We start from the raw sequence: 12,130 nt of genomic DNA on the forward strand, positions 1-12,130 counted from the left end.
TCCTGGGTTCTAAGGGCCCTCCCAGCTCTGACCTCCTGGGTTCTAAGGGCCCTCCCAGCTCTGACCTCCTGGGTTCTAAGGGTCCTCCTAACCCTGACATCCTGGGTTCTAAGGGCCCTCCCAGCTCTGACCTCCCAGGTTCTAAGGGCCCTCCCAGCTCTGACCTCCCAGGTTCTAAGGGCCCTCCCAGCTCTGACCTCCTGGGTTCTAAGGGCCCTCCCAGCTCTGACCTCCCGGGTTCTAAGGGCCCTCCCAGCTCTGACCTCCCGGGTTCTAAGGACCCTCCCGGCTCTGACATCCTGTGTTCTAAGGGCCCTCCCAGCTCTGACCTCCTGGGTTCTAAGGGCCCTCCCAGCTCTGACCTCCCGGGTTCTAAGGGCCCTCCCGGCTCTGACATCCTGTGTTCTAAGGGCCCTCCCAGCTCTGACCTCCTGGGTTCTAAGGGCCCTCCCAGCTCTGACCTCCCGGGTTCTAAGGGCCCTCCCAGCTCTGACCTCCCGGGTTCTAAGGCCCTCCCAGCTCTGACCTCCTGGGTTCTAAGGGCCCTCCCAGCTCTGACCTCCCGGGTTCTAAGGCCCTCCCAGCTCTGACCTCCAGATTTCTAAGGGCCCTCCCAGCTCTGACCTCCCGGGTTCTAAGGCCCTCCCAGCTCTGACCTCCTGGGTTCTAAGGGCCCTCCCGGCTCTGACATCCTGGGTTCTAAGGGCCCCCCCAGCTCTGACATCCTGGGTTCTAAGGGCCCTTCCCAGCTCTGACATCCTGTGTTCTAAGGGCCCTCCCAGCTCTGACCCCCTGGGTTCTAAGGGCCCTTCCCAGCTCTGACATCCTGTGTTCTAAGGGCCCTCCCAGCTCTGACCCCCTGGGTTCTAAGGGCCCTTCCCAGCTCTGACATCCTGGGTTCTAAGGGCCCTTCCCAGCTCTGACATCCTGTGTTCTAAGGGCCCTCCCAGCTCTGACCCCCTGGGTTCTAAGGGTCCTCCCAGCTCTGACATCCTGTGTTCTAAGGGCCCTCCAGTTCTGACCCCCTGGGTTCTAAGGGCCCTCCCAGCTCTGACCTCCTGGGTTCTAAGGGTCCTCCCAGCTCTGACCCCCTGGGTTCTAAGGGCCCTTCCCAGCTCTGACATCCTGTGTTCTAAGGGCCCTCCCAGCTCTGACCCCCTGGGTTCTAAGGGTCCTCCCAGCTCTGACATCCTGTGTTCTAAGGGCCCTCCCAGCTCTGACCCCCTGTGTTCTAAGGGCCCTCCCAGCTCTGACCCCCTGGGTTCTAAGGGCCCTTCCAGCTCTGACATCCTGGGTTCTAAGGGCCCTCCCAGCTCTGACCTCCTGGGTTCTAAGGGTCCTCCCAGCTCTGACCCCCTGGGTTCTAAGGGCCCTTCCCAGCTCTGACATCCTGGGTTCTAAGGGTCCTCCCAGCTCTGACCCCCTGGGTTCTAAGGGCCCTCCCAGCTCTGACCTCCTGGGTTCTAAGGGTCCTCCCAGCTCTGACCCCCTGGGTTCTAAGGGCCCTTCCCAGCTCTGACATCCTGTGTTCTAAGGGCCCTCCCAGCTCTGACCCCCTGGGTTCTAAGGGTCCTCCCAGCTCTGACATCCTGTGTTCTAAGGGCCCTCCCAGCTCTGACATCCTGGGTTCTAAGGGCCCTTCCCAGCTCTGACATCCTGTGTTCTAAGGGCCCTCCCAGCTCTGACATCCTGTGTTCTAAGGGCCCTCCCAGCTCTGACATCCTGGGTTCTAAGGGCCCTCCCAGCTCTGACATCCTGGGTTCTAAGGGTCCTCCCAGCTCTGACCTCCCGGGTTCTAAGGGCCCTCCCAGCTCTGACCTCCTGGGTTCTAAGGGCCCTCCCAGCTCTGACCTCCTGGGTTCTAAGGGCCCTCCCAGCTCTGACATCCTGGGTTCTAAGGGTCCTCCCAGCTCTGACATCCTGGGTTCTAAGGACCCTCCCAGCTCTGACCCCCTGGGTTCTAAGGGTCCTCCCAGCTCTGACCTCCCGGGTTCTAAGGGCCCTCCCAGCTCTGACCTCCTGGGTTCTAAGGGCCCTCCCAGCTCTGACCTCCTGGGTTCTAAGGGCCCTCCCAGCTCTGACAAACCATGTTCTAAGGGCCTCCCAGCTTTAACATAGGGTGTCCCAAAAGGTCCTCTCAGCTCTGACTTTCTCTATTCTAAGGAACCTCCCAGATATAAATTCCCTTCATCTACATTTTTTCCCACTCCCATATCCCAGGACCTGAGGTTCCTTCCAGCTCTGAGATGACACATTATTTCTCTTTTCTATGGCGGGCATCCCTTCCTGGATCACTGCCCTGTCATGGCAGAAAGGCTTTTATAACTCGGTGTGACTCTGAGCCATGCCACGTAGGAATACACAAGATGGACAGGGCCCAATGGAGAGTTCTGACAAAGGTGACCACTGGAGAAGGGAATGCCAAATCCCTCTTTGCCAAGAGTCATCTATGGACGGTACTGGCGGGCCAAGGTCCACCGGGTCAGGAAGAATCAGACGTGACTGAACAGCAATGGGTGGTGTTCTAGGATTCTCTAACTCTGAGAACAGTCACAAGGAGCCCCGCAGACCCCTTAAGGCCCCTTCTAATCCTACGCGCTCAATAAGGCACAAGCTGCAGCAGGGAACTTGGTCATTTCAGAAGCCTAGGGAAGACCCCACCTTGGTCAGCGCCTCCGTCACCTCCGTCTTCTCGGCCTCCATCACTTCCTTTGCCAAAGTGGCCTTGCTGAGGGTCTCCTTAGCCAAGATCAGCTCCTTCATCAGTCCTGACTTCTTCACCTCCAGTTGCTCCAGCTGTTTATGACTATCAACCAATCAACAAATATTAGGTGCCTATTATTGGGCCCAGAGCTCGGTACACAAAGACAAAGGTGAAACAGTCTCTGCCCTCCAGGAGCTTAAGCACTATAGGAGGATGACATGTGCAGAGATAATAATATACATAATAAGTAGATGGTAATTTCGGGGCGGGGCACTGGGAGGGCTCCATGGACTAGATGGGCTGTCTCTGAAGGAAGTCAGGGATTTTAAGAAAGCGGAGAGGGATGCTTGGGAGGGCAGGGGGAGAGGAGACGGCCGCAGCAAAGCCATGGAGCGCGGAGACAGAGCACCAGCTGTGAGCAAAGGCAAGAAATCCCTTTGGCTGGGACCTAGCGTGCACCAGGGGAGGGATGTATAAAATAAACCTGGAGGAGGAGCTTGGGGCCAGGTTGTTCAGGGCTTTAAATGTCAAACCAAGAGTTTTTGATCCTAGAGGTTATCTGAGGGCGGGGGGATACAGTGGGAGCTGAGCTTTCAGACAGTCACCTTGGCAGCTGTGTGGAGGATGGGTTAGAGAGAGGAGAGATGAGGCAGGAGGCGATTGTGACAGCCCAGACGAGAGGTGATGGTGTCCTAGGCTGGTGGCCATGGGAGGAGAGAGAAGGGGAGAGAGAGTGGAGGTGACACTGGCAAGATCTTGGAGGAATGGCTGAGCACACTGAGGCCCATGGGAGTGATGGAATAGGACTGGGCTGTAAGAGATGATGGATGGGATGAATTCAGAGGAGCCTGGGAAGACCGACGTGGGCCGAGGCAGACCGAAGTCAGCCGAGCCAAAGGAACGAAAACAAAAACCAACCAAAAAGTGATGCATGTGACAACGGTAACAGTGCAGAGACTGGCCGCGTACGAACGTCAGAAGTGAACGGTGCAAAATAACCATGACGGCGGCAGTTTCCGCTTATAAGGTGCCCACCGGAGCCGAGCACTTTACAAATAGCATCTCGTTTGATCCTAACTACAATCTTGGGAGCCGGGTGCTACGATTCTGTTTTACAGAAGAGGAAACTGAGGCAGACAGTATTAAATAATTTGCCCATGGTTACACATCCAGTATTGATAATGGCTCAAAAGGAGAGAGATGAGAAGTCCCATCTCTGCAAAGTGCAACTCTCTGACAAGTGTCTCACAATGCATGTTTCAGACGTGATTTATTGGCCAGTTTTATTTTTCCTTTCCTTTTCTCTCTCTTTCTTTCTTTCTTTCTCTCTCCCTTCCTTCCTTCGTCTTAAAACTATTATTTCATATCTGGGATGGCTCCCTGGGAAGGGAAGGAGAAAGGATGCTGGGGAAACCATGGTGATGTAAAAAACGACATCAATAACATTTCCAAACTGAGAAGACTCAGAACCGAGTGGCCTGCAGGATGATAGTAAGGAGTGACACAGACCGGTGACCTCGCACGGCAGTGCCCAAAATAAGCACCGGTTTGAAAGAGTGGGTAACTTTCCTCCCTGCTTCTCCCTGCCCCCCCCCCGCCCCCTGGGTCACAAAGGGCGTTGGGAGCTGCTTCTCCTCGCCCTCAAGGCCTTCCTGTCCGGCCTGAAATCTCTGGGCTCCAGGACTGGCTGAACCTCCTGTGGGGGCACTTAACAAGACAGGTGGTGATACATATACCGAGGGTGTGAATGGAGGGGGTGCGACTCGGGCTACTTCTGGGGAGAACAAATGGGAGAATGCGTGTGGACGCAGCAGGCAACGACCCGGCAGAGTGACTGGGCGGGTGTCTCCTGGAGTGACCATGGGATGGATGAAAGTGCCCCAGATCTGACTCCGGCTCTGGTCCTTCTGAGAGCTCAGTGACCCTTCCCTGAGCCTCAGTTTCCTCCTCTGTAAAAAAGGGTTCCGGGGTGACGTGCTCTGTTCTAGACAGTCAGGCATGGCTAGGTCCGGAGGGGGCCGGGGAGCGGGGGCCCCTCTTACCCCCGCTCGATCTCCTTGTGGAATCTCTCTCTGTCCTGCGTGATGTCTTCCTTCTCCTCCTCCAGCTGGTCCTTCTGTCTCTGCAGCTCATCCTGGGTCAGCTGCAGCTTCTCCTTCTCTTGCTGCAGCATCTCCACCTGCATCTGCATGGCCGCCAGACTGCGCACCAGGCCGTCCTTCTCGCTGCCCCGGCGGGGGGGAGGGGGAGGTGGTCAGCTCCGCTCGCAGCTCAGCCCCCCTCTCTCCGACCCCACCCGAGCTTCGAGGCCTGGGGGTCCCAACTTCCTCCAGGCAGCCCCCCAGCCCAGCCCAGAGCACAGGTCACTTCTTCACCTCAACCCAAACCCCCAATCCAGCACTTGGTTGGACATTGTTCTCTACGCGTGTGGGTGAGTCTCACCTCCCCAAGCCACTGGGAAGTTGTCCGGGCCAGGATCACGCACGAGGAAGTGGGGGACAATGTGACCTCTAAGGGCCCCCCGCCCCTTTGCCTCCTCTCTGCCCGGCCCGGTACCTGCTCAGCAGATCGTGGGCGCTGCGCAGCCTCTGGATGTCCCGGAGGGCGTCCTCTTTGGCCTGGACGGCCCCGTCGGCCACGTCCCGGAGCTGCAGCACCTGCTTGTCCAGGCTCCGGCGCTCGGCCTCGCCGTCGGCCAGCTGCTTCCGCAGGGAGGCCAGGAGGTCCTGGCTGGCCTCGTAGCGCCCGCGCATGTCCTGCAGGGAGCCCGGCCCCGGCCCTCAGTGCCCGCCTCTGCCACCGCCCGCCGGCACACTCCCAAACGGCCAAGCCTCGGGTCCCCGCATTCCCCGCCCCTGGGACTGCCGACTGAGCCCCACCCCTGACCTGAGCCCCCGTCACTCCCACACCCTCTTTCCATTACTTAATAAGCTCTCGTCCCTGCTGCCTTCATGGTAAGTGCCCATGACGAGCCCTCACCCCCCGCCCATCCGTGGAGTCCCCCCCACCTCATCCCTTCTGGCCACATCCTGACCCAACTCCCACTTCCCAGCGGCCCCTGGTCTCCCAGCTCTCCCCAGCGTGGGAGGGGCAGCCACCGAGGGAACCCCCCTTCCTCAGAGCTGGGCAGGGACGAAGGGGGCCCAGGCTTCCCACCTGGACTTGCATTTGTCGCTTGTGCAGGGCGGAGTGGACCAAGGCGAGGGTAGAGTCGGAGAAGGCCGGGGACAGGCTGGGGCGGGGGGAGCCACTGGGGCGGGGCGAGGAGCGCCGGAGCGGGGAGGGGGTGCGCAGGCTGGAGAGCCCGCGCAGGCTGCCGTCGGAGGCCTCGGGGGTGCGCTCCATGCCGCCCATCTGGATGCCGCTGTCCGTGTCGGACAGGACGGCCTGGTGAGAAGGAGGGGGGATGGGGGTGACCAAGGCTGCCCCTTCTCCCGCCCGGGCCGCAGGACCCTGACACCAGTCCACCCGCCTCCTCCAGGAAGGCCGCTCAGATCGGGACTAGCCAGCCTGCTTTCCTAATTCTATATAATTAGTCCTCCTGCTGGGGGAAGGAGGGGACAGTCGTCGGGGGGCGGGGGGGGGGGCACAGGACATCCAGGACAGCTCCTCCCCAGCCTCAAAGGGCTCCCAGGGAGCTCCACGCAACACTGAGGCCTTCTCACCGATCCCTCCCTGAGCCAGCGGCCCTCGTACCTGGGCCAGGTCCCGCAGAGTCTGTTGTAGCACTTCGGACTCATTCCTCAGGGCCTCCACCTCCTCAGCCTCCATGGCCGCCTGCTCCTGGAGCCGCACAGCTTCCTGCCAGGCCCATGGGAACAGGGCGAGAAAGGGGTGCTCGATTCCTTCTCTCTGGGGGACCCGGCTCTTCCCCACACAGGAACCCCCCATCTTCCTCCTCCAAACCAAGGGACCCCCACAGGGTCCTCACAGGCTGGCTCTGTCAGAGCCGGGAGGGCCCTTAGAACCCGGGAGGTCAGAGCCGGGAGGGCCCTTAGAACCCAGGAGGTCAGAGCTGGAAGGGCCCTTAGAACCCGGGAGGTCAGAGCTGGGAGGGCCCTTAGAACCCGGGATGTCAGAGCTGGAAGGGCCCTTAGAACCCGGGAGGTCAGAGCTGGGAGGGCCCTTAGAACCCAGGAGATCAGAGCTGGGAGGGCCCTTAGAACCCAGGAGGTCAGAGCTGGGAGGGACCTTAGAACCCGGGAGGTCAGAGCTGGGTGAACCAAAGAGCAGACTAGGGAAAGTGCAGTCCATGAAGGGAAGGTTCCCTGCCTACAGTCACCAAATTAGGGGCAAACCTGGGACTGACATCTGGGTATCCCGATCCTTAGCTAACCTTCTCTCCACTATCAGCACTTCCAGGTGGTAATGGGCAGAAGGGAGAGCTAGGTAAGGAAGGCCAAGCTCTGCCCCCGAGCACGCAGGGCCTCCCCAGTTTACTGTGCCCCGAATGGGGGGTCCATCCTCCAGTCCCTATCTGGCTCGAGCCTGACTTGTAGCCCCGGGGAGACGGCCAGGCCCGGGACCTCTCCCCTCCCCTCCCCTGTTTCTCACCAGTGCTTCCACCTTCTGGGTCAGGGCCTCGTTGGCTCGGTCCTTCTCTGAGTTCTGGCTCTGCAGCTGCTCCACCAGCAGGGTCAGCTCATTCACTCTGGGGGCCAAGGGGAGCAGGTGACTGGGAGCCCGGGGATGCCCTTCCCTAGCGGGTCTGTGCCTGCCTCTTACCCTGTCCTGTGAATAGGAGCCCCTGGGGGCGGGACCGTCTGGCTGGAACTTTCTGGGGACCCTCCCCGGGCATGGTGCCCAATAAATGTTTGTCGAAATAATGATAACACAACAGTCAGAACGAAGGCTCACACAGCACATTCGGGGGACAATGTTTTACACGAGGCATTTCGTTGGGATGTGCAGGGGGGAGGTGAGAGGATGCTTTATCCATCCCCATTCCTCCAGACTTCCGGGGAATTCTAAGCTACGGAGGTTGGATGGTCCTGGAGGCATCCCCAAGGCCCAGCCAGTCAGCCAGGGATGAAGGATGGTCGGAGGGGACAAGGGAGGAGGCTAGGATATCCCAGTCACTCGCCAGGGCTGCTCCCCCTGACCAGTGGCTCCATCTCCAGGCCTTAATCTCAAGCCTGGGCCCGGGAAGGGAGTGACCCGTGCTGCTGACCGACTGACCTGGAGTTGAGCTCGGCTTTCTCCAGGTCGCTCTTCACTTGGAGCTGGATCATGTCACGCACCTTGTCCCGCAGCTGCTCCTCCAGCTGGGCCCGGAGCAGGGCCGCCTTCTCCATGGCGGCCTCGCTGCTGCTCTCGGCCAGCCGCAGGCTCCCGCTCAGGCCCACGCTGGCCGAGTGGATGTTCCGGGAGGTCCGGGCCAGCTCTATGCCCAGCTGGGCCAAGTCCCTGCCAGGGGAGGGAGCGGTCATTAAAGTCCCCCACCCTTCTCCCTCAGACAGTCCTCAGGTGCTGGGGGGACACAAGCCGGGGACTGATGGGACCCAGCGGAGCCTACACAGGGATCCCCCTATGGCCTGCCCTGTTCAAGGCCTTCCAGCGAGAACACGCTCCCTGCCTCCTGACCGGCTCAGGCCGCTCGGGGGAAGGTTGCTGATCCCAAACTGCAATTCTCCCTGCAGCGCTCTTCACTGTCCCCTCTGGGGCCGGGCAGAGTGACAGCCCTCACAGGGAGAGACCGTGGACCCCGAGGGCCCAGAATCAGTGCCCCAAGTTCTGCATCTAACTTAGTCTCCATCTTGTTCCAGGCTTTCCCTGCCTTTTCCTAAAGAAAACTGACGCAACACTTAAGGTATGGCCTGGCCAGGTCAGAGGGCAGTCCTGAACACTGTTTCTCCTTCCTAAACCGGCCTCAAAGCAAATGAGCATCTTTGGCTTCCACATTACAGGGCTCAAGGTAGGAGTCAAATTGAGCGCAGGCAAGAACAAAAACCAGCCCCTCCCCCTGAAGGTCATCGCCCTCTCCCCCTGAAGGTCACCTCCTTCTCCTCCTGAAGGTCACCGCCATCTCCCCCTGAAGGTCACTTCTTTCTCCCCTGAAGGTCACCGCCCTCTCCCCAGGCCCTCACCTCTCCGTGGAAGTCTTCATCTCACTGACCAGCCTCCTGAAGCCCACTACCTGCCTCCAAAGAAGGAGCAGCCGGCTGTGTTCATTGCTGAAGTAGGCATTGAAAGACTGGGAGAAAGCATTGAAGGGAAGCTGGTGAGTTGGGGAGATGGCCATCAGTCACCCTTCCCTCTCAGAGCAGGGAGAGGAGACGGGAGAAGCATCCATGCAGACTCTACCTCTACATCCAGCCCAGAAGACTAAGGGAAACTTCTCACTGCGTTAGCCCCTCTCCCTAGGTGCCCAGGAGGGAGAGTCCTGGAGACCAAGGAACAGGCCTTGTCTGTAAAATGTGTCACATTTATGAGACTCACGAAATACCGGAGTTGGACTGTAAGGGCTCAGAATTAGCATTAGGAGACCTCGTTCTACAAAAAACTGGTCTAAAAGGTCACAATCTCCCCAGAGCCCCAGGCTGGGACTTGTGACTCCAAATACATCCTCTCTCCACTTCCCCTTCCTGATTACTTACTGACCAAGTGGCCGGAGCAGGATGCTGAGCCACAGGCATTAACAGCAGAGGCAGATTTAGGTGGAAAGAAAAAACTTCCTGACAATTAAAGCCATTCAAGAGTAGCATGACTTGCATTTTGTTTTCTTTCTCATTTTTTGCTCCTTTTTGATCTGATTTTTCTTGTGCATCATGATAATTGCAGAAATAAGTACAGAAGAACTGCACATTTTTTACCTATATTGGATTATTTGCCACCTGGAGGGGCAGGGAGAAGGGAGAGAGAAAAATTTGGAACACAAAGTTTTGCAAGGATGAATGTTAAAAGCCATCTCTGCATATATTTTTATAGGTTTTTTTATTTTCAAAACATATGAAAGGAAAAATTTTCAACATTGACCTTACAAAACTTTGTGTTCAAATTTCCCCCCCCTTCTCCCAACCCCCTCCCCTACATGGCAAGTAATCCAATATATGTTAAAATGGTAAAAATATATATTAAATCCAATATAGGCATATGTACTTATACAATTATCTTGCTGCACAAGAAAAATCAGATAAAAAAATTAAAAAAGAAGAAGAAAATAAATTTCAAATAAAACACAACAGAAAGAGTGAAAATGCTATGTTGTAATCCACCCTCAGTTCCCACAGTCCTCTCTGGGTATAGATGGCTCTCTCCATCCCAGGATTATTGGAATTGGCCTGAATCATCCCATTGTTGAAGAGAGCCACGGCCATCAGAGTTCATCATCACATAATCTTATTACTGTATAGAATGATCTCCTGGTTCTGCTCATTTCACTCAGCATCAGTTGATATAAGTCTCTCCAAGCCTCTCTGTATTCCTCCTGCTGGTCATTTCTTACAGAGCAATAATATTCCATAACCTTCATATACCATAATTTACCCAACCATTCTCCAACCGATGGACATCCATTCATCTTCCAGTTTCTAGCCACTACAAAAAGGGCTGCCACAAACATTTGTACATACACAGATACCTTTCCTTCATTAGATGTAAGCCCAGTAGAGACACTGCTGGATCAAAGGGGATGCAGTTTGATAACCTTTTAGTACGCATGTATTTTGAAAATAAAAAGCTTCATTAAAAAAGTAGCAGGAGCAGCCCCTGAATGTAATGGGATCCCCCCTCCCTGAAGGTCTTTGAGTCAAGCTGGAACGATTACTTGACAGGGATATTACCATGTGGGGGATTCTTTTTCTTCTAGAGGCTGGAGCAGATGGTCTCTGAGATCTTTTCCAATTCTGAGATTCAATGATTCAGCGCATCTAATTCATTACCTTGTAAGCCCCTCTGATGGAAAGGTTTCTTAATTTGGGGCTGGATTTTTTACCTTAGCACTTAACTGCATAGTAGATACTGAATAAATATTTACCAACTGACTGCAAGAATTTTTCTCTGGGCCTCAGTTTCCCCACAGAGCTGTTTCTGAGGATCACACAATATCATGTCTGTGAGAACAGTATCAGTTATGGTCAACATCCTTGAAAATTATTATTAAATAAGGGTTAGTAGTTGTACCATTAGCCAGTGCCCATTTGACGTCTCAGGGGTCCATCATTTTCCCGATGGGAGCATTCTTGCCTCCTACATGGAATGAAACCCCTTTGAGATCTGGGCCTACAATCTCATAAGCTACTGTGACTGAAAAAAATTCATTCCAAGTGAATCCTGCCCATGTGTACCTGGTATCTGCCACAGGCTGGGCCCCTTGTGGAAATAATAATCATAATCATTTGGGTTTTTTTCCTTTCTCGTTTTTTCCCTTTTGATCTGATTTTTCTTGTGTGGCATGATAAATATGGAAATACGTTTAGAAGAATTGCACATGTTTTAACTGTACTGGATTTCTTGCTGTTTTGGAGAGGGGGAAGAAAAAGAAAGAGGGAGAAAATTTTGAAGTACAAGGTTTTTGCAAAGGTGAATGTTGAAAACGACCTTTGCATGTATTTCAAAAAAGAAATTGCAAAAAAAATCAAAAGAATTTCAGGGTTGCTTTAAGATCTACAAAGCATTTTACAAATGTTGTTATAATAACAGCTGGCATTTGTTTAGTGCTTTAAGATCTACAAAGTTTTGTAAATCTTGTTTTATTTGATCTTCTGACAACCCTGGGAAGGTGGATGCTATTATTAGCCACATTTTACAGTCAAGTGACTTGCTAGCCCGTGCCTCGGGCCACATTCGAACTTGGGTCTTCCTGACTCCAGGCCCAGTTCTTCACAGGAATCCCCCCTCCCCAGCTCTCTTTCTTCATCTAGGTCACTTAGAATCCCTTGTGTCATTTTCGGTTAAGCTCAGGTGTCATCTCCTACATGAGGCCTTTTGTGATCCCCACAGCCACTGGGGCAGCTAGATGGTACAGTGCATAGAGCTGTAAAATGAGCTGCAGAAGGAAACGGCAAAACAATCCAGTATCTCCGAGAAAACCCCAAATGGGGCCACAAAGAGTCTGACTAATAACAACTAAACCCTAGCATCAAAATTAATCCAATTTTTTTTTCTGTTTAAATGTCTTTTGTAACATTGTATTAGAAATGCTAAGTTTGACAACAAGAGTTGAGAAAGAGATTAAAGGAATTAGAGTAGGTAATGAGGAAACCAAATTATCACTCTTTGCTGATGATATGATGGTATACTTAGAGAACCCCAGAGATTCTACTAAAAAGCTATTAGAAATAATCTGCACCTAGCTCTTTTTGTTGTAGCTAGAAACTGGAAGATGAATGGATGTCCATCATTGGAGAGTGGTTGGGTAAATTATGGTATATGGATGTTATGGAATATTATTGCTCTGTAAGAAATGACCAGCAGGAGGAATACAGA

The 12,130-nt window shown here is 54.6% G+C and overlaps 1 protein-coding gene across 13 annotated transcripts in view; it reads right to left on the reverse strand.

The window, feature by feature from the left end:
- Window positions 1-12,130, reverse strand: part of CROCC (ciliary rootlet coiled-coil, rootletin) — an 81,757-nt gene that overhangs the window by 33,716 nt on the left and 35,911 nt on the right. For all 13 annotated transcript variants that reach the window (XM_074306112.1, XM_074306115.1, XM_074306106.1 and 10 more), the window contains 8 exons: window positions 8,791-8,897; window positions 7,883-8,110; window positions 7,259-7,355; window positions 6,401-6,505; window positions 5,861-6,091; window positions 5,261-5,460; window positions 4,747-4,929; window positions 2,662-2,806 (listed from right to left, as the gene is read on the reverse strand). In XM_074306112.1, the coding sequence (XP_074162213.1) occupies window positions 2,662-2,806; window positions 4,747-4,929; window positions 5,261-5,460; window positions 5,861-6,091; window positions 6,401-6,505; window positions 7,259-7,355; window positions 7,883-8,110; window positions 8,791-8,897 (1,296 nt within the window). The remainder of the gene's footprint in view (window positions 1-2,661; window positions 2,807-4,746; window positions 4,930-5,260; window positions 5,461-5,860; window positions 6,092-6,400; window positions 6,506-7,258; window positions 7,356-7,882; window positions 8,111-8,790; window positions 8,898-12,130) is intronic.

The sequence above is a fragment of the Sminthopsis crassicaudata genome, chromosome 3 (genome assembly GCF_048593235.1).
Source record: "Sminthopsis crassicaudata isolate SCR6 chromosome 3, ASM4859323v1, whole genome shotgun sequence".
Taxonomy (NCBI): domain Eukaryota; kingdom Metazoa; phylum Chordata; class Mammalia; order Dasyuromorphia; family Dasyuridae; genus Sminthopsis; species Sminthopsis crassicaudata.